The sequence below is a fragment of the Carcharodon carcharias genome, chromosome 15, assembly GCF_017639515.1.
Source record: "Carcharodon carcharias isolate sCarCar2 chromosome 15, sCarCar2.pri, whole genome shotgun sequence".
In the NCBI taxonomy this organism is placed as follows: Eukaryota; Metazoa; Chordata; class Chondrichthyes; order Lamniformes; family Lamnidae; genus Carcharodon; species Carcharodon carcharias.
This window is the reverse complement of record NC_054481.1, coordinates 104,937,358-104,959,315: the sequence shown is the minus strand read 5'-3', so window position 1 is coordinate 104,959,315 and position 21,958 is coordinate 104,937,358. Positions and strand designations below refer to the sequence as shown.

The following is a 21,958-nucleotide window of genomic DNA, read 5'->3' as shown; positions in this document are numbered from 1 at the left end:
TTTCCTACCTATCTTTGTGTCGTCAACAAATTTAGCAACCATTCCCTCAGTCCCTTCATCCACGTCATTTACATAAATTGTGAAAAGTTGAGGGCCCCAGCACTGATCCCCGAGGCACACCACTTGTCACATCCTGCCAACCAGAAAAAGACCCATTTATGACAACTCTCTGCTTCCTGTTGGCTAGCCAATCATCTTTCCATGCCAATATGTTACCCCCACACCACAAGCTTTTATTTTCTGCAATAACCTTTGATGTGGCATTTTATCAACGCCAAGTACAGTACATCCACTGGTTCCCCTTTATCCACAGCACATATGACTCCTTCAAAGAACTCCAATAAATTGGTTAAACATGATTTCCTTTTTACAAAACCATGTTGACTCTGCCTGATTGCCTTGAATTTTTCTAAGTGCCCTGCTATATCATCTTTAATAATAGCTTCTAACATTTTCCCAATGACAGATGTTAGACTAACTGGCCTATAGTTTCCTGCTTTCTGTCTCCCTCCCTTTTTGACTAAAGGAGTTATATTTGCTCTTTTCCAATCTAATGGAACGTTTCCCGAATCACAGGAATTTTGGAAAATTAAAGCTAGTGTATCAGCTATCTCACTAGCTACTTCTTTCAAGACCTTAGGGTGAAGTCCATGCGGACCTGTGGATTTGTCAGCCCGCAGTCCCAACAATTTGCTCAATACCACTATCCTAGTGATTGCAATTTTCCTGAGTTCTCCCTCCCTTCCATTCCCTGATTTACAGCTATTTCCAGCATGTTACTTGTGTCCTCTATAGTGAAAAGCAAAGTAAAATACCTGTTTAATTCATCCGTCATCCCCCTACTTTTCATCAATTTCCCAGACACACTCTAGGGGACCAACGCTCACTTTGTTAAATCTTTTCTTATTTAAATATCTATAGAAACTCTTACTATCTGTCCTTATGTTACTAGCTAGCTTTCTCTAATTTTTCCCTCCTTAATAATCTTTTTGTCAATCTTTGTTGTTCATTATATTCTTTCCAATCTTCTGACCTGCCACCTGTCTTTGCGTAATTATATGCTTTTAATTAAAATCTGATACTCTCTTTATCTCTTTTAGTTAACCATGGATGGTGGGCCCTCCCCTTCGAATTTTTCTTTCTCATTGGAATGTATCTATTCTGTGTATTCTGAAATATCCCGTTAAATGTCTGCCACTAAACTTCTGTTGACATATTGACTCTTAACCTCATTTGCCAGCTCATTTTAGCTAGCTCTGCTTTGATACCCTTATAATTGCCCTTATTTAAGTTTAAAATATTAGTCTTGGACACACTAGTTTCTCCCTCAAAATGGATGTAAAATTCAATCATATTATGATCGCTGCCACCTAGGGGTGCCTTCACTAGGAGGTTATCAATGAATCCTATCTTGTTGCTCAAAACCAGGTCTAGTATAGCCTGCTCTCTGGTTGGCTCCAGAAGGTGCTGTTCTAAGAAAATATCCCAAAAACATTTTATGAACACATCTATGTTACCTTTGCCCATCTGATTTTTTTCAGTCAGTATGTAGATTAAAATCCCCCATGATTGTTGCTGTGCCTTTCTGGCAAGCTCCCATTATCTCTTCTCTTATACTCTGTCCTACTGTGTACTTACAATACATCACTGTATTGGCCTGTACACCACTCCCACAAGTGACTTCTTGATTTTTTCATTCTTCATCTCAACCCAAAACACTTCTACGTCCTGATTTCCTGAATTTAAGTCATCTCTCTCTAATGTGCTAATACCATCATTAATTAACAGAGCCACCCCTCCTTCTTTTCCTAACTTCCTGTCCTTCCTAAATGTCACATACCCTTCAATATTCAGGTCCCAATCTGTCACCCTGTAGTCATGTCTCTGTAATGGTTATCAGATCGTAGTTATTTATTTCTATTTGTGCTATTAGGTCACCTGTTTCGTTTCAAATGCTACGTGCATTTAAAAATAGAGCCTTTAGTTTTATCCTTTTTATTATTTTTGTAGCGTCTAGCCTTATCTGTTGATTTGCTCTTAGATTTGTACTCTCCGTCCCTTCTTGTCACAGTCTGTTTATCATTTCCCATATTGATACCTGTCTTTCTAGCCTTGTCTCTTCTCTTTGGTTTACCAGATCTTCCCAAATTTGATCCCTTGTCCCCACTATTCAGTTTAAAACCCTTTCTACTTCCCTAGTTAGGCGGTTCGCGAGGACACCAGCCCCAAAGCAGTTCAGGTGTAGACTGTCCCAATGGTACAGATCCCATTTTCCCCAATACTGGCGTCAGTGCAGCACAAACTGGAACCCATTTCTCCCACACCAGTCTTTGAGCCATGCATCCATTTCTCTAATTTTATTTGTCCTATGCCAATTTGCATGTGGCTCAGGTAATAATTCAGAAACTATTAGCTTTGAGGTTCTGCTTCTTAATTTTGGTGCCTAGCTTATCATAGTGACTATGCAGAGCCTTCTTCCTCATCCTGCCTACATCGTTGGTACCTCTATAGATTGTGACCACTGGCTCCTCCCCCTCCCACAGCAAAGTTCCTCTCCAGCCCTGAGTAGCTGTCCCATACCCTGGCACTGGGCAGTCAACAAAGCTATCTGGACTCTCGTTTTTTGCTACAGAGAACAGTGTCAGTCCCCCTCACTATACTGTCCACTACATTCCTTTTTGCTCCCCCCACTTGGATGGCTTCCTGTACCACGGTTCCAAGGCCATATTCCTCATCCACCCTGCAGCCCCCGCACTCATCCAAACAAGCTGAGAGAACCTCAGACCTGTTAGACAATTGCAGAGGCTCACACTCCTGTGCTGCTGCCCCCCCAGGTCCCCTTACCTGCCTCACTCGCAGTCACACCCTCCTATCCCTGGCCACTGACCCAATCAGAAGACCCCATCCTAAGTGGTGTGACTGCTTCCAGGTATAAAGCATCCAAGCAACATTTCCCCCACCTTGATGTGTTGCAGAGTCTGCAGCTGAGCCTCCAGCTCAGTGACTCTGAGCCGAAGTTCCTCAAATCGCAAACACTTGTTGCAGACGTGTTTGCCCTGGATTGCGGTGTTAACCGGAAGCTCCCACATGCTGCAGCCTTGACCCATCACCTGCCCTGCAATCCTTAATGTGTTTTAAATAATTACTTAATTATATTAATCACTTATTTATGTTGCTTTCTTATATATTTTATTAACTTGACCACCAAATTGTGTACTATTTTAAAACTTAGGGATAGAATAGAACTAACCCACTTACTATATACTCACCAAACAGCTAGTTCCTTTCCCTGTTGTAGCACAAGAATCAATTTCTATGGGGTGAGAAAGATAGAAAAAGAAACAAACAACTCTTCCTCCCCCTTCATCAATCTTCCCTCTCACCAAACTCCAAGTCTTCACTCAATTAGTCAGCTGCACCCCATTTCTTCTGGCAGATATATAATGTATGTAATTCTTTGATTGAATAGACCTGTCTCTGATAAAGATCCTGTATTTCAAAGCCACTTTTCCCCTGCTGCTTGTTTAGTTCAGATCCCAAGAGGCTGTTATCCATCAGTTTGCATCACTAAAACTAGCTCCCTTATCCTAGCAATGATTAATTTGAAAAAAAATGAGGAACCAGATTTTTTTTTAAAAATGAGGGACCAGATTTATAGGTTAAATTTAAGGATGCAGTAGATGGATGCTGTTCTCCCACACTGGCACTAGTTTTGTACACATTCAGTGTAGGATGTTATGCACAATGATCGAGGGCTCCTGATTGCTGCCATAAAGCCAATGGACAGTCTTGGGAAAGACAAAATTAGGTTTGGCTGTGATGCCATCTATGGTCAAATAACCTGCTGGCACTTACTAGGTTCACCCATAAAGAGTGCCCACTTGGCAATGTACTAGAGAGATGCCAGCACCTTAGGAATTAGACCCCACCATGAGTCAATGCCATCAGCAGAAGAGGGGAGACATGTCAAGAAATGTCGGCAAGGAAACTGGGATGCCACGGTTACTCTACTACCAATCACTCCAAAGATTGGAGCATTTTGTATATTAGAGACATAGTCTGTGATCAAGTGTAATTCAGGATTAGCAGTTGTTTTTATTTTTTGCAGCTTTGATTGGGGACATATACAGCATTGTGATTCTAGAGAGGCAGAAGGTAAGTGTTTTGAGTTCCACTTATCTTCATTATGATTGCCAGCTACATTTGCTGGCTATCAATTTATATATTTGAAATAGACCAGTCACTGTTTCCTTGTCGTCATAGTCAATGCAGTGCAAATTCTCAATTCTAGAAGGATTGGATCCAAGAATATGGTATACCATTAAGTCTCAAGATTCTATGGTATGGAGTAGTAGAGGGGGTTCACACCCATAAAGCCCCACACATTGAGCTCTCATGGCTGTACTGCCATGGAGGGACCTTGAATAAAGATCAGGCGCTCCTCAACAAAAGAAGAGGAGATATTGTCAGGAAGTGCCAAGGAAGTACCTTAGAAATTTCAGCATGGGGAAGCAGGGAGCAGGACACAAACTGTAATGAATTCCTGTATTTAGTTTGTCTATTCCTCCAATCCTGAGACTTTAGTTTCTTTTCAGCAGGAATTCTAAAATTGTGGCAAGTCAAAGTGCAATCTTCGCAGGCAGGCTGCTTAGCACAGTATTGCTCATGTTGTCTTCAAAAACTCAACCTTCTTTTCAGTTAGTTGTCCTGATGTCTCCTGCTGTTAACGTGCTGCGGCTTTGGGTGAACCTGTCATTCAAGGGATAGCAAGGTTCTAGAATGTCACCTGTCAATTATTTTTAAAGCAGTAACTTGAGGTGGATTTATTGATGCAGCCCTCTGTGGAAACCATCTATACTTGAAATATCTCAATGATTTTCTATGACAAATGCTGAAAGATAGCTCTCGAGAGTAAATTTCCAATGTTTTTAGTGACTTCCTAATCACAGCAGGAAGATTTCCCTCAGAACTCATTATCAATTTTGTGAGAAATCGTGAGTTCTGAGGGAAATCTTCCTGCTGTGTCTAAGGTGTCACTAACCTACAACACCCTGAGAAAACCTTCACTCCAGTGGATTCACAGGAACCTTTGTAATAGTACTAAGCATAGTTAACTGAACAAGCATATTTTAAGAACAGTTTAAAACTGAACTTATTCACCCTCTCAGTGGTTGTTTCCAAGTGAATTTTTGGAATGAGTGGTTCAGCTTGTGATATCTGAGGAGACTGATTTCACTGAGAAAAATGTTTGTCCTTTAGCCCCTGTCCCAGGGGCTAGTTGAGGTTAACGGGGAAGAACTACTAAGTATTGTTTATTTACTTTTAGATGACTGGCTGTTGCAATGGAAATGGATGCTTGCGGGCCAGTTTTCCCAATGCTTGCTTGCAGTGTGGAGTCTCTCTGCCCGGAGCACATATTGAGAAATCCTAGTGATCATCCTGTGTTTTCTAATTTATGTTCCCAATGGTGAGGCTCCGCATCAAGAAAGCATTTGGGAAATCAGCCCTTTAATACCTGAATGTGACTTATTTTGTTGCCCTTTCCTGTAATACATGTTTTCTCCCTCATCCACTCCAGGTGTCTGTGGGGCGACTGGTGAAACGTGTCCTGGATCTGATCACTATCATTATTCCACCTGCTCTCCCTGCAGCTATGACTGTTGGGACTATCTATGCCCAGAACAGACTGAAAAAATATGGAATTTTCTGCATTAGTCCGCCACGCATCAACATCTGTGGCAAACTAAAACTCATTTGCTTTGATAAGGTGAGGTAGACAATGGTCGATGCCAGTGATTGTCTGGAATTGTGTTTGTAAGTGAAATTGATACATTGTTGAGTGTGAAATGATGGCAGCCAGTCTTAACGTTACCATTTTTCCTTTCAGACAGGAACACTTACAGAAGAAGGCCTGGACATCTGGGGGGCTGTACTGGTAGGGGGCAAGACCTTTGAGCCAATTGTTCATGACATCCGGCATGTGAGCGGTCCAATGCTTCATGCGCTGGCCACCTGTCACAGTGTCACCCTTTTGAACAACGAACCAATTGGTGACCCACTCGACCTGAAGATGATTGAGTCAACTGGTTGGGTGAGTCGGTTCTGAGACCAAGTTTTCTAGTGTGCTAATAGTTCTAAAGGTGGTACTAAAAGGACTCTTTCCATGACTCAAAAATGCAGCTTCCCAGAAAATATTCATGGTAGGGCAGCTGGTACTCAAAGTTAGAATTTAGTTTTCTAGTTGTTTGAGTGAGCTAATTATATTTGGAGTTATAAAGCATCATATCATGTTAAAACATCTCCAGATGTTCTATACAGCAAACTATACAGTAAGTTTATATGGGGAAAACATGCTGCTGTTCTGCAGCAGTAACATCCCACAAATGGCAGCAGCAAGATGAATGAGCAATTGATTAGTTCTTGGTATTGCTGATTTGAAGGGTTGATGTTGGCCAGGACACTGGAAGAGCTCCTTGCTCTTACTTGTATAGTGTCATGGGATCTTTTTATTCATTAAACCAAGCCAGGCAATTACAATTGTAGACTAAAGGAAGATCTTTGGTAATTTTTTCATTCCTGATTCTTTGTTTGACTCTGAACCAACAGAACCAAGCTCAAACCACAATGTAAAATTAATCATTTATAAGCATTTTGTTGCCCTCACCACCTTTTTGCTGCTAGACCTATTCCTCACCAAGGTCACTTAATATCATGCAGTCATTCAATTTTAGAGGAGGCAGAGTCAAGGTTACCTGGTGAATGGTGTTCAATAGCACCTTGTTGGTCACTTTCCATCCAAATTCTGTCCCCCTTGAATGGTTAAACTCCTGACTCCTACTTGCTGGCTATCATCTTGTGGTGACAATACCCATGTCATGTTCCCTTTATGATATTACTCCTGGAGCATCAATATTCAAGAGTATAACTGGGAAAATCATGTGATAGCTTCGTGTTGGACCCAGAGTGCTCTATGCCTAAAGTTCCATTCAGTGCAGTTGTTCTCACTGCTGTTTGCCTATGTAAGATGAGCTGGTTCTCTATATTGTGAGTTACTTCCATTTACACTGATAGAGCCACCTCTCCTTTTAGATTTTGACAGATGATATTACAAAGTCTGATATTGTTTCAAGATTTGGAATGAAGGTTGTGTCTGTCGTAAAGCCACCACCATTGGAAGAACAGCCTTATGGGAGTGTAAGTATCGCTGGTTAATGTTTGACGTTATGGCAGTAGTTAGCAGTGTTACTTCTCAGACTCCAATTTTGTAACGAGTGACATACATTCATATGCAGGGACCCATTCTCTGTAAACAAAGGAATAAGTTTAAGCCTTGTGTCTTTTTTGAATTACCCAAGAGCTTGGGGAGCCTATAGTTCCCTGTTGCTTTCTCCATTACAACACCTTGGCAAATCGGAGTTGACTTGCCACCAATCAACACTCTTTTCTCCTGTAGTATAAATTGTTGTGATTGTTTGAATTTTGGCATTCTTGTATTTTTCCTGATGAATACATGAGGAAAAGCTTTGGCAACATGTCTCACTTATCAGCAAGAGAAGATTGAGATCCTGAAGGAACTTGACAGGGCAGATGCTGACAGAATGTTTTTCCCATTGAGGGAATCTAGAACTTGGTGACAGTTTAAAAGTTGGGGGTCTCCCATTTCTTCTGAGGGTTGTTGGTCTCTGTAACTCTCTTCCCCAGCAAGCTGTGGAGGCTGCGACATTGAATATGCGCAAGGTTGAGTTAAACAGATTTTTGATCTACAAGGATGTCGAAGGCTATGGGGGGGCAGGCAGGAAAGTGGAGTTAAGGCCAGAATCAGATCAGCCGTGATCTTATTGAATGGCAGAGCAGGGTCAATGCACTGAATGGCCTACTCCTCCTATTTCTTATGATCTTATGAATAGAGACTAATCAATTTAGTTTGTGGAAAAACTGCAAAGGTTTGACTTCAGCAGTGTTTAATTTTTCAATATTCCTGACTGGCAAATCATCAGTGAGCAAGATAAAATAAAATTAGTTAACATCAGTGTTGTCAATAGCTTTGCATTGTTCCAAGTGTACAAGGGGAGAGGGAAGAATCAAAACATGACTGCTCTTGGACATGAATCTTAGGTACAACTGAGCTGGGTGCATCTAGTTAGTACGTGGTAAGGTTATGATTCACAGGCCAATATAACTCTGGAATCCAAGAACCTTCAATAGAACGGCTGTCTGTTACCTTGGTTTTTTTTTGTGAAGTGTTTCATTATTTTACAGAAAAAAGTTTTTAAGGTCTTCCAACCCCCTCAACCAAAAAAAACACAGTTGTATTTAATCTATTAATAAACATGCCCCTTGATTGTTAATCTAACTCATCTATGTGTTCTTGGTGAGTCACACTCCATGCCTAGAGCGAGGGATTCAAAATTTTCCTGGAGCTCCCTAAAAACTCTGTTCAGAAAGGCAACCAATAAGTCACACAGACTCCAGGTATAATGATTTCCAATGCATGCTGTTATCTGACTACATCAGCAAGGTTTCTTGCTCCGGCTTGGCTGAGATACCTTCTACAATTAGCCTGCTGCTTTCACAGTTTAAACTCTCAAATAAGGACTTGTCTATTGGACAAGGCAGCAGAGGGTGAACAGTGTCCGTATAACTGGACCCTGGCTACAGCCAGAAGCATCAGGAAAGATTGAAGAGAAGAGGGGGTGAAACTTGACAATATTGTTTTAACCCACTATCATATGTGATCTGTTAGCTACTGCAATGTGATATTGCGGAGGGGGCAGGTGGTGGGGAAGAGTTGCATGGTGGGAGGTGGTTGGCGTACAAGTTGTCCTGCTTTCCAGACTACAGCAAGATAGCATGAAGACAAAGCCCCTGAAAATGGCTAGATAATGGCCCAATCTATAACATTTGCTGCACATTTGTGTTTTCTCCCCTCCTGCAGAAACAAGAGTTGAGTTTGGGGATTCTCCGTCGTTTTCCCTTTGCTTCATCGCTGCAGAGGATGAGTGTGATCATAAAGAGGCCGGACAAATCGCCAGTGGAGGTGTACATGAAGGGTGCACCTGAGATGGTTGCCAGCCTTTGTATAAAGGAAACAGGTAACTGACTAAAATACCAGCTTAGGATTTATATTGCATATCACAAAAACATGCAGCAATTTAAGGATGTTTAGAATTAGTTACATTTAGAATAATTTCAAACTTGATTTCATTACGCAAGACCCCAGACTGCAATCAAAGTTTGGATGTTCGAAAGATTTCCCAGAATTGTAAGGTACTGGGTTTTCATGATGAAAACAGGAGTGTGCTGTTACGCGTGGAGGGACAATTCAATCAAAGCTTGGAGGAAGGCAGACGTGACTGGGGAGAGGGAATTTGGCGGTGAAGATGGCTACTTCAGTGGGGCCTGAGTAGACAAGTACCTCAGGAGGACATATTGGGGAAAAAAAACTTTGTAGTTGGTGGGAAGAAGTTGTAACAGTAGCTCAGACAGTGGAGTGGGGGAGTGGTAATTAGAAAAATTCTTCAGGAAGGCATGGGGAAATGCTATTTCACTGGCTTAGGGAGGTGGAGGAATGTGGACAATTTCTTTAGCTGGAGAGTTGAATAAGTACATCAGTGACAGGGATTGGGGAAATGGTTGGATGAGGGTGAGTGGTGTTGGCAAGTGGATAAGGAAGCCCTGACCTTTCAGACAGTGAAGAGCTTCTGTTTTAAAAAATACGCAGGTCCTGATTTTATTACTCTTAATTAGCCAGATTAATTTAAAAAAATAAATACACCATAACTTTTTCAAACAGTGTAAAGGTTCTGACACTTAGTCTAAATGGGCCCTGTGTTTATAAGAAACCAGGGCATGTCACCTGTTTTGGCAAGATTCCTTTATTTCTGAACAGGTGCTAAACTTTCCAGGTTAATTACTGAAATAAGGCATTATTGGCATCACCAATGATTCTTCAGTTCTCTGCCCAAGGGCAGGTCCGATCCACTGCACCGTGACCTGCACCACGTGTAAGGCATGGACGCAGGTTCCTAATCCACTCCAGCCAGAACAGTGATTGAACCCTGTGCTGTTGGCACAGATCTGATCCACATCGGCCGTCCAGCCAACTGGCCTACCAAGAAGTCTCGAGTTGCTTTTACATGTTGTAGTCTGGACCTATGAATAGTGCTGATAGAGGCTCCAATTTTTTTTTTCCATCATTTGGCTGACCAGGAACCTCTCTTGCTCTTACCGCCTGCCATTGACGTATGTTGGCAGGGTTTATAGGATGATACTCAACCTGTTTGGTTGTGTTATGAATGCATCTTCCTTGGTTATTTATTCCTGGAGTCTGACTTGAAGCCAGAGCTTTTGGCTCAGAGGCAAAGTCCTCACCTGACAATGGTTAATGGAGAAATTATTGTTCGTGTGTAGATTCTGTGTCAGCTGTGGAGAAACTACAGATGGAATGGTATTTAAATAAGGACTGAACCCATATATACACATCGCGCGCACACACCCCAGAGAAGTAGTAAAATGTGAAGCGCTTAAGTGAAAGGCAGAAAATGGTTCCATGGCTGGAATAATAATAAACTGGAGCATAATGGGAGAAGTTGAGGACATTTACAAGATCGAATGTAAGAATGAGTGAGTGGAACGCAGGTCGACATGGAAGCAGGAAACCGCTTCTTTGGCTCAGGAACTTAGTTGTGTTTTTTTAAAAAAAGATTAAAACCAAGGATGCAGACCAACCCAAATGCAGTGAGCTGATGGCAGGACTCCATCCCGAGCAACAACCTGTTCCTACCAAAGTGATACATCAATTCCACATTGCCAATATTTCCTATCAAACAGAAATGACAGTTGTAATTGAGGTCTAAGTTATTAAATGCTATGTCAAAACCAGAGGTCTGCAAAATGCCTAGTAGAAAGATGTTTCCTGAGCTTGCATAGTGCTTCATTGAAACAGTGTTGGCAGCCATAGTCAGAGAGGACAAGAGTGTGAGTTGGATGGAGAATTGAAGGGGCAAGTGACGGAGAGCTTGGGGTCATGTTAGAGGACAAATTAGAGATGTTTGGCAAAATGATCAACTAATGTATTTGGTCTTTTTAGTGTGGAGGAGACTGCAGCAGAGAAAATACACTCGGCTGGATGGAGGAAGTATAAGTAAATTGTCTACCTTAGTCAGAGTGTGCGTTTGAGCGCCCTGGACAGCGGTGTGGGAGGAAGCGAATGAAGATGTGTTGTATCTCCTGTGTTGCAGAAGCAGATGGCAAGAGTGATGAAAGATATGTGAGAGGCAATGGTCTCATCAAAAAGTGGAGTGGAGAAGGAAGAGAACCTGATAGAGGTAGCAGAAATGACACTGATGGTCAATTGAATGTGGAGGCTAGTTAAGATTTAAGCTTTTCATGGCGAACCCTATCATGGCTGTGAGTGGTGGGGGAAACAGTGAGACAAGGAAAATGGGTTAGAACTTGAGAGTCCTGGCTATGTTGTAGTGGAATCCAGAGCTGAGGGAAAGGAGGACATAGTGAAAACTCTGGTGTGTGAGATGTGATGGAGATAGAGAAACTTGAAGAAAAAATTGACAAAGTAGTGGGATGGGCAGAAGTATATTCCAGGTATTTGCAGGAGTTAGTGGTGAGAACATAACACAAAGATTTACAATATAGAGGACACTAGACCCACCATGTCCATGCTGCATGAAGAGAGCTATCCAGTAGTATAACCCCACCTTTCAGCTCTTGTAACCCTGTGGGTTACAGCACTTCAAGTGCATATCCAAGTGCCTTTTAAATGTAATGAGAGTTTCTACCTCCTGTACCCTTTCAGGCAGAGTGTTCCAGATGCTCACCACCATCTGGCTGAAAAAAAATTAACAATGGTTTTGTGGTAAATATCAGTGGAATGGGCAGAAGTTTGGCCTTTGGAATTGTGTATACTAGGAGTGAATGGTCAGGTGTTTGATTCCTGGGATTCTTGCATTGGTTGAAATGAAACTGATATTTCTGTGGAGCTGGCTGTGTTTACAACCTAAACATATACTCATTCACTTCCAGTTCCTGATGATTTCTCAGAAGTGTTGAGGTACTATGCCAGAGATGGATACAGAGTTTTGGGATTTGCACACAAAACACTGAGTCAAGACATTACGTTTGAGGCAGTACACAAGCTGGAAAGGTGCGTAGCTAACGTTCTAATCATTGCTTATCTGAGCTTTTATCTCTTGTTCCTCTATGTCAAAGACCCAGTTTAACAGACTTTTAATCCTCCCCACACTGCCCTGTGTTGAAATTAAGATTCAGTTCACCGTCTCCTGATCTTTCTCTCACAGGACCTCAAAACTCTGGCACTCTTCATCCCCTAGTTTGTTTTTTATTCCTCCCATGACCCCAAACGTGATCTTAACTAATTGCTGCTACTCTGGCTGCAGTCCTGTAATATGAGCTTTAGTCCCCTCTAATTTGAATATTTGAATACGTTTAAACTAGGGTGTAACCCCTGGGGCAATAGGTTCCACCTACATGTGTTGCACACTGAGCTGCAGTGTCTGGATGTATTGCAAGCTCCAATAACTTTTGTATTTTCTTTGGACAGAAATTCTTTGGAAAGCGAGATGACATTCCTGGGATTCCTTATTATGCGAAATATTTTGAAACCAGAAACGACGCCAGTCATTGGCAGCCTGAATCGAGCCAATTTTCGGACTGTGATGGTGACAGGTATGAGGCATGGATCGTGTGGGCCGACAGTGCTATTATGAAGTGTGGATAGACATTTCAGGCCACAGGGAAACTTTTGGCTGAGGGATATTTCACCAGCCAGGATGGGTTTATATTGATTGATCACAGACTGCCCTCTACTGGTTTTAGTTCCTACTTCACCTGTGTAATCGTCAAAATCTGCATTTTTTTTTTGCTCTGTCTTTCAGCTTTTTCCCTGCACTTTTTCTAATTGTTTTCTCCCATAACTGGAGATGTTGACTTATTACTGGCTTACGGTTCCACAGGCAGCAGTAACCCTATAATACCTCACCCAAGTAACAGCTCTGTATCTGAGAGTATAATCAAGATATTCCATCATGGAGGGCATCACAGCCCTCGCTTAACACCCACAGTCTCAGCGGAAGTCCTTGGAAAATGGTCAGAAGCAGGAGATCTGACTAATTTTTGTCATTATTCCCATTCCAGCTAGCCCAGAGGTGCTGAGTTAATTCCAGCCCCTTAACCGCTGCTACTGGCAGAGACCAGCTAACTGAGTCCAAACCAAGCAGAGAGTTTGTGAACCTCGTGGTTTGTATAAGTAAAGTTCAAATCCCAACCCCTAAACAGCTCCTGGGTTTACAGTCTTCCATTTTAATAGTTAAAGCACATGCCATCTCACACAAGGAAATCCTCAGCTCAGTATTTTACTTCCATTATAATGAGGGTCTTTTATTGCACAACCTTTTCCAGCACTCTGAGTTGCAGGCCTTACCTTCAACTGGTGCTAGTTTCATGAACCTGGGCATCAGTTTATTTATTTTGCTGCTGCTGGTGTGATGTTGAAGTTGTAGAATGGCTGCTGCATCTGCCTACATAACGGGCACTGCGCATCCAGTTGATTTTGTGGGTGGCACTGAGAAACATTTCAACCTGATCAGCGTCATTTTGATTTGATGCGAAACCTACAAGTTAATGGGAAGTGTCAGCTGTTCGTCATTTCCCCTGCGGCAAAGAGTGGCTCTCCCCACAATTCCACTGCAATGCAGCTTTTAAATAATGCTGTCTATGACAAAGCACAATGGCATTTCATGTGACCACAGAACATTCTAGAATATAGTTAAATCCCATTTTCGCAAACTTTAGCCTTAGCAAAACTGTCATCAGAATTGGCTATTTCTTTCCTTCCAAACCCCAGTTTCCTTTCTGCAGGAAGGAACTTGAGCCACAACAACACACAATGAATTCCCTGGAACAGTGATGTAACTTCAGAAATTGCGCTTTATCCTATTATGCATAATTTCAGAGCTTGTTATTCATAGGCCTCGGCTAACCAAGAAGGACCAATATCTCGATGGTTTGTGTCCTGGACCTAATTGGTGTCCTGGGGTCCTTGCATCAATAATATGGTTGAATCCTCTTTATTTTCCCCAGGAGACAACATGTTGACAGCTCTAAATGTTGCCAGGAATTGTGGGATGGTAGGTTTGAAGGACAGAGTTATTTTTGCCAATGCTTCCCCACCCTCTCGTGATAAACCTGCCTGTGTGAAGTTCCTGCCATCAGAGCTGGCACCAGACCAGCAGAATGGAACAGAGGTAGGTATTCCAGTAAAACTAGGAAATACCAGCTTCTGGATTGTATAATTATGCTAAATGATAAACAATGTGATAGAATTATTGTGGCAGCACCAGTGGATCTGGCAGTGAACTATAAAAGGGGTCACCCTGAACTTGGTCAAAAGAGTTACTTGTTGAAACAAGTCAGTCATTCTTTCGTTACTGCATCTAAAGTGAAATGCCAGCTTAAAAGAATAGAAGAGAAGAACAGCTGAATTAATGAATGGCATTGGCTTTAAGATCCTGTAGTGGGTAAGAGGAAGGGTCAACTATGGAAAATAACGAGAAATAGGAACAGGAGTTGGCCATTTGGCCCCTTAAGCCTGCTCTGCCATTCAACAAGATCATGGCTAATCTGATTATGGCATCAACTCCACTTTCCTATCGACCCCACCCCCATAACCTATCACTCGTTTGTAGATCAAAGATCTGTCAAACTCAGCCTTGAACATATTCAATGACCCTGCAGCTTCCACTGCTGTCTGGAGTACAGAATTCCAAAGACTAACGACCCTCTGAGAAGAATTCCTCCTCATCTTCCTCTGAAATGACAAACCTCTTGTGTTGAAACTGCGCCCCTCATCCTAGGTTCCTCCACAAGGAGAAACGTCCTCTAAGCATTTACCTTGTCAAGACCTCTTGGAATATTCTGTGTTTCTATGTTTCATTCTTCTAAACTCCAGTGAGTATGGGCTCAACCTTTGCTTATAAGACTTCAGCTTAGTGAGTCTTCTCTGAAAGGCCTCCCTGTGGAAGGTAAGATTTACCACAGTTTTTGAGGTCCTGGAAAAAAATGTTAAGAGTAGGAGTGGCAGTGGTGAGTCTTGTTTTAAATGTGTAAGATGCACAGAAGAGGAAGAGCATGTAGGGCAGTATGTACCATTTAGGACTGAGATGAGGAGAAATGTCTTCACTCTTTTTAAAAAAAAAAAGGTTGTGAATCTTTGGAATACTCTGCCCTGGAGGGTGGTGGATGCTCCATCATTGACTAAATTTAAGGATGGAATTGACAGATTTTTGGTGTCTCAGGGAATTGAGGGATATGGGGAGCGGGTGGGAAAATGGAGTTAAAGCCCAAGATCAGCCCTGATCATATTGAATGGTGGGGCAGGCTCGATGGACCAGATGGTCTACAGCCCTACTCTCTTGTGTTCTTGCGTATTTTGGGAGCTTAATGGTGGAATTATAGTAAGAGCCGAGATGTTAGAAGTGGCAGCAGTTGTGATGAAAGGCCACCAGACTGAAACATTAACTCTGTTTCTCATCTCCAGCATTTTTGTTTTTATACTTCAAATTTCCAGCATTTGGAATATTTTGCTGTTTTTCCTTTTTCAGAAAGGGGGTGGTTGGGCCCCACAAGTGCTCAATCACATTTAAGAAAGTGCTGAGCAGGGACTGGGGGGTGGTGGTGGTGTGGGCTATCTATATATCTTCTACATACTGTGTTTGCATGTGGCCTGTTTGCAGTTCAGACTTACCCTGTGCTTTTTTCATCTCTTATCGTATAAATTACTGTAGCAGCAACAGCCTGGGAACCATTCTTTGGAGCAGTCTTATCACTTTGCACTAAATGGAAAATCTTTTGCAGTGGTTTATGACCATTTCCCAGATCTGCTACAAAAGGTGAGAAGTTTGATTTTCACTGTGTGTTTACTGCAAATCTGGGAGGAAAACTGCACGTTTATTACTCTGGCCCTCAGGTCGATGATCTGTAACACTAATGGTAATGGGAGAGGCCCAGAGTCTTGTAATACTGAGGAGTACCAGTACTGGTGGGGATGGAGTGGCAGAGAACTTGGTAGGTAATACTGAGGAATGTATATAGAACTGGTTTAACTAGGGGTACAATACTGATTAAATGGGGGAGATGCAGTGTCTCTGAGCCCATTTCAGGTAAAGTACCTTTCAGGATTACAAAATCTGTGTGAAACGGAGGAGTACAGAATCCAATGCTGAAGGTACAATTTATATATAATCAGGCTCAGTGTGTGTGAAATCAACAGTTGGAGGATTAATTGGAATATAAAGCAGTGCCTGTATAATAATGGATTCATGTGGACGTTTTGAATCTGCTTTATTTCTTCATGATTCTCCTCAGATCCTGATTCGAGGCACTGTTTATGCTCGAATGGCTCCTAATCAGAAGACACAGTTGGTGGAAAGCTTACAGAAATTGGAGTAAGTTGACAATTGAATGGTTAAACGTAGTTGGAAAAGAGTTGTGACTCCACTTTGCAGTGAGAATGTACTAAAGTGCATATTATCTGTCATCACAAAATACTTGCTTTACTGTTTTGAGCTGCTCTGGTTTGAGATGTGTGGTGAAGTTGAGGGTCATGCCAGGGGCACACTCTCACCACTTATTACTCACCTCACCAAATGGTCAAGTCCAAGAACAAGGTCACCCACCTGTTCCTTTGACCAAAGGTAATGCAGGGACTAGGGAATGCACCTTGGCAGATATTCACCCTCCTTTCTAAAGATGCTGGCGTACAATTCCATGCCCATCCTCTCGGACTTCTCCTGATTAGTCATGTGTTTGTACCTGACAGTAACTGCTTTAACAATTACAAGACGCAGGCTTTTCTTTAACGACAGAATACATTGTATCTGAACTATGTCTTCTCCACACAGCTTCATGTTCCATTAGGGACAGGAGTCAGGGACTGGGACTAAGTTTACCCTTTCATGTCTGAGATTCCAGCCCCAGTTGTGTAACCAGTTACCACGGCATAAATCAGGGATGGAAACAGGACCCACTTTGTTCCGTGTAGCTCAGTTATTGATGCGTAAACTTGTTGAGATGTGGAAATCACAAAAAAGTGATGGATGCCGATGGAATTAGCAGTTATCAAATGCTCTTATTTGAGTCTAAATTCATCAGAAGAAATTATTTAAAAATTGGGTATGGAACAGGCCTGTAAACTTTCCATTCTGAAGCAGTTTGCAGCTGTGGGATAAGCAAATCATTTTATATAGAAATAAGTACTTTTGGGTGGAATGAATGTTGTAATGGGGTTTCCACACTTGACTGATTCATTTTGAGCGGTATAACTGCAAGTGGCCCACAGTATGGATAATTTTTGAATTGAGTTGCTAGTAACTCTGTTAACAGTGATAGGTTATTTCTTGGAGATTAGAGTTCCAGGATAGTTAGATATAAAATTCTAGATACATCTTCATGTGCTTTTGCGTTTAAGAAATTGGGTTTTGTGTACTTCTCTATGATATTGCAAAGTCCTGTCTAATGTTCGCCCTGTTTCTCCAGGTACTCTGTGGGAATGTGCGGAGATGGGGCCAATGATTGTGGGGCTCTGAAAGCTGCTGATGCAGGAATCTCTCTCTCAGAGGCTGAGGCCTCGGTGGCATCCCCCTTCACCTCAAAAATAGATAACATTGAGTGTGTACCAATGGTGATTCGGTGAGTTCTTGGGCGGCTTATTCTGGAGATTTTTTTTGAGGGGCCATTATGTTGATTCTTAGAATTATCACCAATTTTTATGAGCAACAATCAAAAGCAAGAGCCAGCACGGTGGATGAAGCCTGGTACCACTGACTACTGTTACCATACTCTTGTCGCCTGCATAATAACTGTACCTATGACACACTCTGTACTTATGACCTTAGCAGCAGTCTGTGTTTCCTCACATTGGAAAGGTTTCGCTGTTAAATCACTTGATGCCCTTCTCCCAGTTCCAGTGTAAAACAAGAGCTTCCTCCATTCCTTGCAGGGAAGGTCGAGCCTCTCTCATCACGTCCTTTGGAGTTTTCAAATACATGGCCATGTACAGCATGATCCAGTTTGTTTCTGTGCTAATATTGTACACGGTAAGTATACGTACTGCATAATGGATATACAGACCTGCCATCCAATGTACTGTACACTGAGTAACTTTGTCTAGTTTATTTCCTAACCAGCAGATTGGCCACAGTGAGATTAGAAAGAAGCTCAGTGGTACTGCGCTAAATCGGTGCTGAGCCCTGTATATTGGAGCAGAGGAAGATGGGGATTTGTTCACAAGATCACCCGTCTGATCATGGCTGTTCCATTGTGAGAAAATGGAACACTGTGCATCAGAGGACAGCAAATTGGGCAGCTCCTGTGTATCTGCAGCTAGTTACAGAATGGCACTGGCCCAGGGCTACAGGCAAATCACCAGTCATTTTGTCTACTGGGAGATGTGTGTGGTGTGGAGAGTCTCCAAATAAGATAGGTAAAACCAAGGAAAAGCTTCCTTCTGAATCATTTTGCATCCCCTTTTTGAAGACATTAATTCATCCGTATGTGCCAGGTGGACCTTCCAGTGCCTTGCCAAACTAACCATTCTCCCAGGCCTGATCTATTGCTCCCCTGACATGTACCACACTTGATCACTTCCAGCCAATGCAGAATCTCAGTTGCTGACCCATCAAGATCAGCCCACAGCAAATACTGATTTTATTTTTGAAACTCCCTTTTTAAAAAAAAATTATTAAGTCGCTTCAACGTATCATGTTTCAGTTGTGACTATTATCCGAATTAAGAAACCAGTTCTACTTCTGTTCTAAAGTGTTTTTTTTTATTTTAAATGTAGATCAACTCGAATTTGGGTGATTGGCAGTACCTGTACTTTGACCTGGTTATCACTACAACTGTGGCTGTCCTCATGGGTCGAACGGGACCCGCAAAACAGCTTGTGGCACAACGACCTGTGGGGAGTCTGATCAATGTTTCAATCCTGGGCAGCCTGCTACTGCAGACCTTATTGGTCATAATGATTCAGGTCCTCACCTACACAGTCACTACTGCTCAGAACTGGTAATTGTGTCACCGTTGTTCCCAGATATACAGCCACCCTCTAGACGAAGGAATGAAGTTGCATGTAAAGTGCACTAAATTAAGGCAGTGAAATACTGAGTCATAAAAAAAGCTCCTAAGTTCTGTATTTATTTAGTTTGATGCTGACTTAAATGATTAATCTTGGGATACTGATAGGTGTATCCTGAGGTTAGTGAGGGGATAATTATGCAAGATTTTTTGCTCCTGATCAGTATCCACTAACTCCTGTTGGAAGTGTGTGCGAGAGATTCAGGTGAAGGCAAGGACAGATTTTCCTGTGACTTACCCAGATTTGCCAGCATTTACTGTTCAGACTCCTACGTAATAGATTCCCATTTGGCTAAGATACCAGAGGGCAGCCATTATCACTGATTATCCCAGCGGGGTCAGCAACGTTAGGGGGAGAAAACTAGTAAACAAAAGGGGGGCAAAAACCTCTCATTGATAATTTGAGCCAATTTCCCTGTTGTGGAATGCACGGTCATGCAAAATCTTCAAAGTGCTTGTTATTCTGTGGTGAAAAAAGTATGAATTTGTCAGGAAGAGTTTTGGTCACCTCAAAAAAAAAAGAGGATTGATGAGTAAAACTTGAATTGTTTATTCCATTTGGAGACAAGATGGTGTTGTATAACTAGAACTTGGCCGCTGGCATTCGTGTGTGTTCTGGTGTTTGATTTCCATCTCTTGTCTTAGCAGGAGTGGTCACAGTGTGGAGCAAGGTCCAGGGGTCCATATTCCTAATTCCTGCAGTGGGGCCAAATTGAAGTAGTTCAGATGTAACCAAGGATTTACCCTTTGTGGTTGTTAGTGCAGTGCTTTTGTGTTGTAAAATGGCTTCACATTGTAGCTGATTGCATTGCTCTGTCCCTATGAACAGTGTTTTAGATTTTTTTTGTGTTTCTGAAGGTTTGTTCCTGTAAATGCCAGTTCTTCCAGCAACAAACTCCCGAACTACGAAAACACTGCTTTATTTTGTGTGTCTGGGTTCCAGTACCTCATCCTGGCAACAGTACTTTCCAAGGGACACCCTTTCCGCAAACCGCTTTATTCTAATGGTATTTGCCTCTTTTACTCTAAAGTATTGGAGTTACATATCATTTATATCCCAAACGAATGTAAAGTTGTGATAAAAGCATTGTGTAATCAACATTTTGCTGTTTTACTATTATCTCCCTATGCACCATAATATTGCGGAAAGACCAGGCAATTGATTTGTTCCCTTGGCCGATGGCACCTTCTGCTATAAAATGTGTAAGAGCAGCTTGAAGCTGCCAGTTTCTCCATCTCGGAAATGTCTGACATTGTGAAATTCAGGAATAGGCAAGAGGCATAAACTTTAGTTGTTGCAGTACAGCTACAATGTTGGCATCTACCGACAATGTGAAAAATGACCAGGTCCACAAAAACAGGACAAATATCCAAGTTGTCTACTTAAAGCTGCTGTATTATAATTCGCTTAACTACTGTGGCTACAAGAGCAGGTCTATGATAAGTAACTCAGCTCCTGACTCCCCAAAGTCTGTCCACCATCTACAAGGTACAAGTCAGGAGTGTGATGGAATACTCTCCACTTAACTGGATGAACAAAGCTCCATCAACACTGAAAAAGCTCAACACTATCTAACAAAGCTCCCTGCTTGATTTAGCACCCCATCCATCAAATTAAACATTCACTCCCTCCAACACCGATGCACAGTGTCAGCAGCGTGGACCATGCACTGCAGCAACTTGCCATGCCTCGTTCAGCACCTTCCAAACCAGTGACCTCTACTACCTAGAAGGACAAGGCAGCAGATGCATGGGAACACCTTCAAGTTCCTCTCCCAAGTCACGCAGCATCCTGGCTTGGAACTATATTTCTGTTCATTCACAGTTGGTGAGTCAAAATCCTGGAATTCGCTTAACAGTACTGTGGATATACCTACGACAGATGGACTGCAGCAGTTCAAGAAGGCAGCTCACCACCACCACCTTCTCAAGAGCAAGTAGGGATGGGCAACAAATGCTGGCCTTGTCAATAAAACCCATGTCCTGTGAAAGAATAAAAGAAAATTCCTTAATACTGGGTCCATATGGATTGATTGTCTCAGCGTCAAATATTGTTTGATAATGCATGTAAGCACCTTGAAGTTTAATAACGTTGTGTGCTATATTGAAAGGAATGTCTGACTGGACTCTGCATTTTTCCTTCAGTGCTGTTCCTGGTTGCATTGATTCTGCTCTACGCTCTGATGGTATTTCTGACGCTTTACCCACTCCAGTTCATCCGCCAGATTATGCAGCTGATGCTCATCACTGACCTGAAGTTTAAACTTTTGCTGCTGGGATTTGCAGCATTGCACTTTATCACTTCTCTTCTATTTGAGGTAAGAAATGGCTTTAAAGAACACTGTTAGCGTTTTAACCCATACCCTGCTCAGCTAACTGTTCTAGACAGGGTGAGAAGTCTTTACCCTCCTAGTTCAATAGGAGCTCCATGATAAGTTAACAACTCTCCATTCTTCAGCATTTGTAATACCCAGGAAAGCCCATTATCACCCCAGAGACAAAAGCTTCCTCCAATCTGCATAAAGGGGATATCTGAAGATCTCAGGGAGAATTCAATAGTGTTTTTTACTTGCTTTTAACCTAATTTTCTAGGTAGCTTAGTTTTTTTTTCTCTCATGTCCAATCCCCCCCCTCCATGTTGAACACTGGTCCCCAGGCTTCTGCAGCATAGTAAGTGGCCCATCCTGACTTGGTGCTGAATTTTCCTTTATTTGGAGGTGTCTGGCCTTTGTATATCCACTTCTCCACTGACTTAGGCCAAATTTGGGTACCTGGTGGGTACATAAGATGG

General features: G+C 42.2%; 1 protein-coding gene across 5 annotated transcripts in view; it reads left to right on the top strand.

Annotated features, from left to right (window-relative positions):
• The window catches only part of atp13a2 (ATPase cation transporting 13A2), a 96,430-nt gene that overhangs the window by 72,131 nt on the left and 2,341 nt on the right, over positions 1–21,958 (top strand). For 4 of the 5 annotated variants that reach the window (XM_041205932.1, XM_041205935.1, XM_041205930.1 and 1 more), the window contains 15 exons: positions 4,109–4,155; positions 5,579–5,767; positions 5,888–6,091; positions 7,090–7,194; positions 8,936–9,092; positions 12,040–12,160; positions 12,578–12,702; positions 14,116–14,279; positions 15,819–15,923; positions 16,399–16,478; positions 17,569–17,721; positions 18,032–18,128; positions 18,875–19,098; positions 20,026–20,174; positions 21,313–21,485. In XM_041205932.1, coding sequence (XP_041061866.1) covers positions 4,109–4,155; positions 5,579–5,767; positions 5,888–6,091; positions 7,090–7,194; positions 8,936–9,092; positions 12,040–12,160; positions 12,578–12,702; positions 14,116–14,279; positions 15,819–15,923; positions 16,399–16,478; positions 17,569–17,721; positions 18,032–18,128; positions 18,875–19,098; positions 20,026–20,174; positions 21,313–21,485 — 2,093 coding nt within the window. The remainder of the gene's footprint in view (positions 1–4,108; positions 4,156–5,578; positions 5,768–5,887; positions 6,092–7,089; positions 7,195–8,935; positions 9,093–12,039; positions 12,161–12,577; positions 12,703–14,115; positions 14,280–15,818; positions 15,924–16,398; positions 16,479–17,568; positions 17,722–18,031; positions 18,129–18,874; positions 19,099–20,025; positions 20,175–21,312; positions 21,486–21,958) is intronic. The other variant, XM_041205934.1, reaches the window with a different exon arrangement.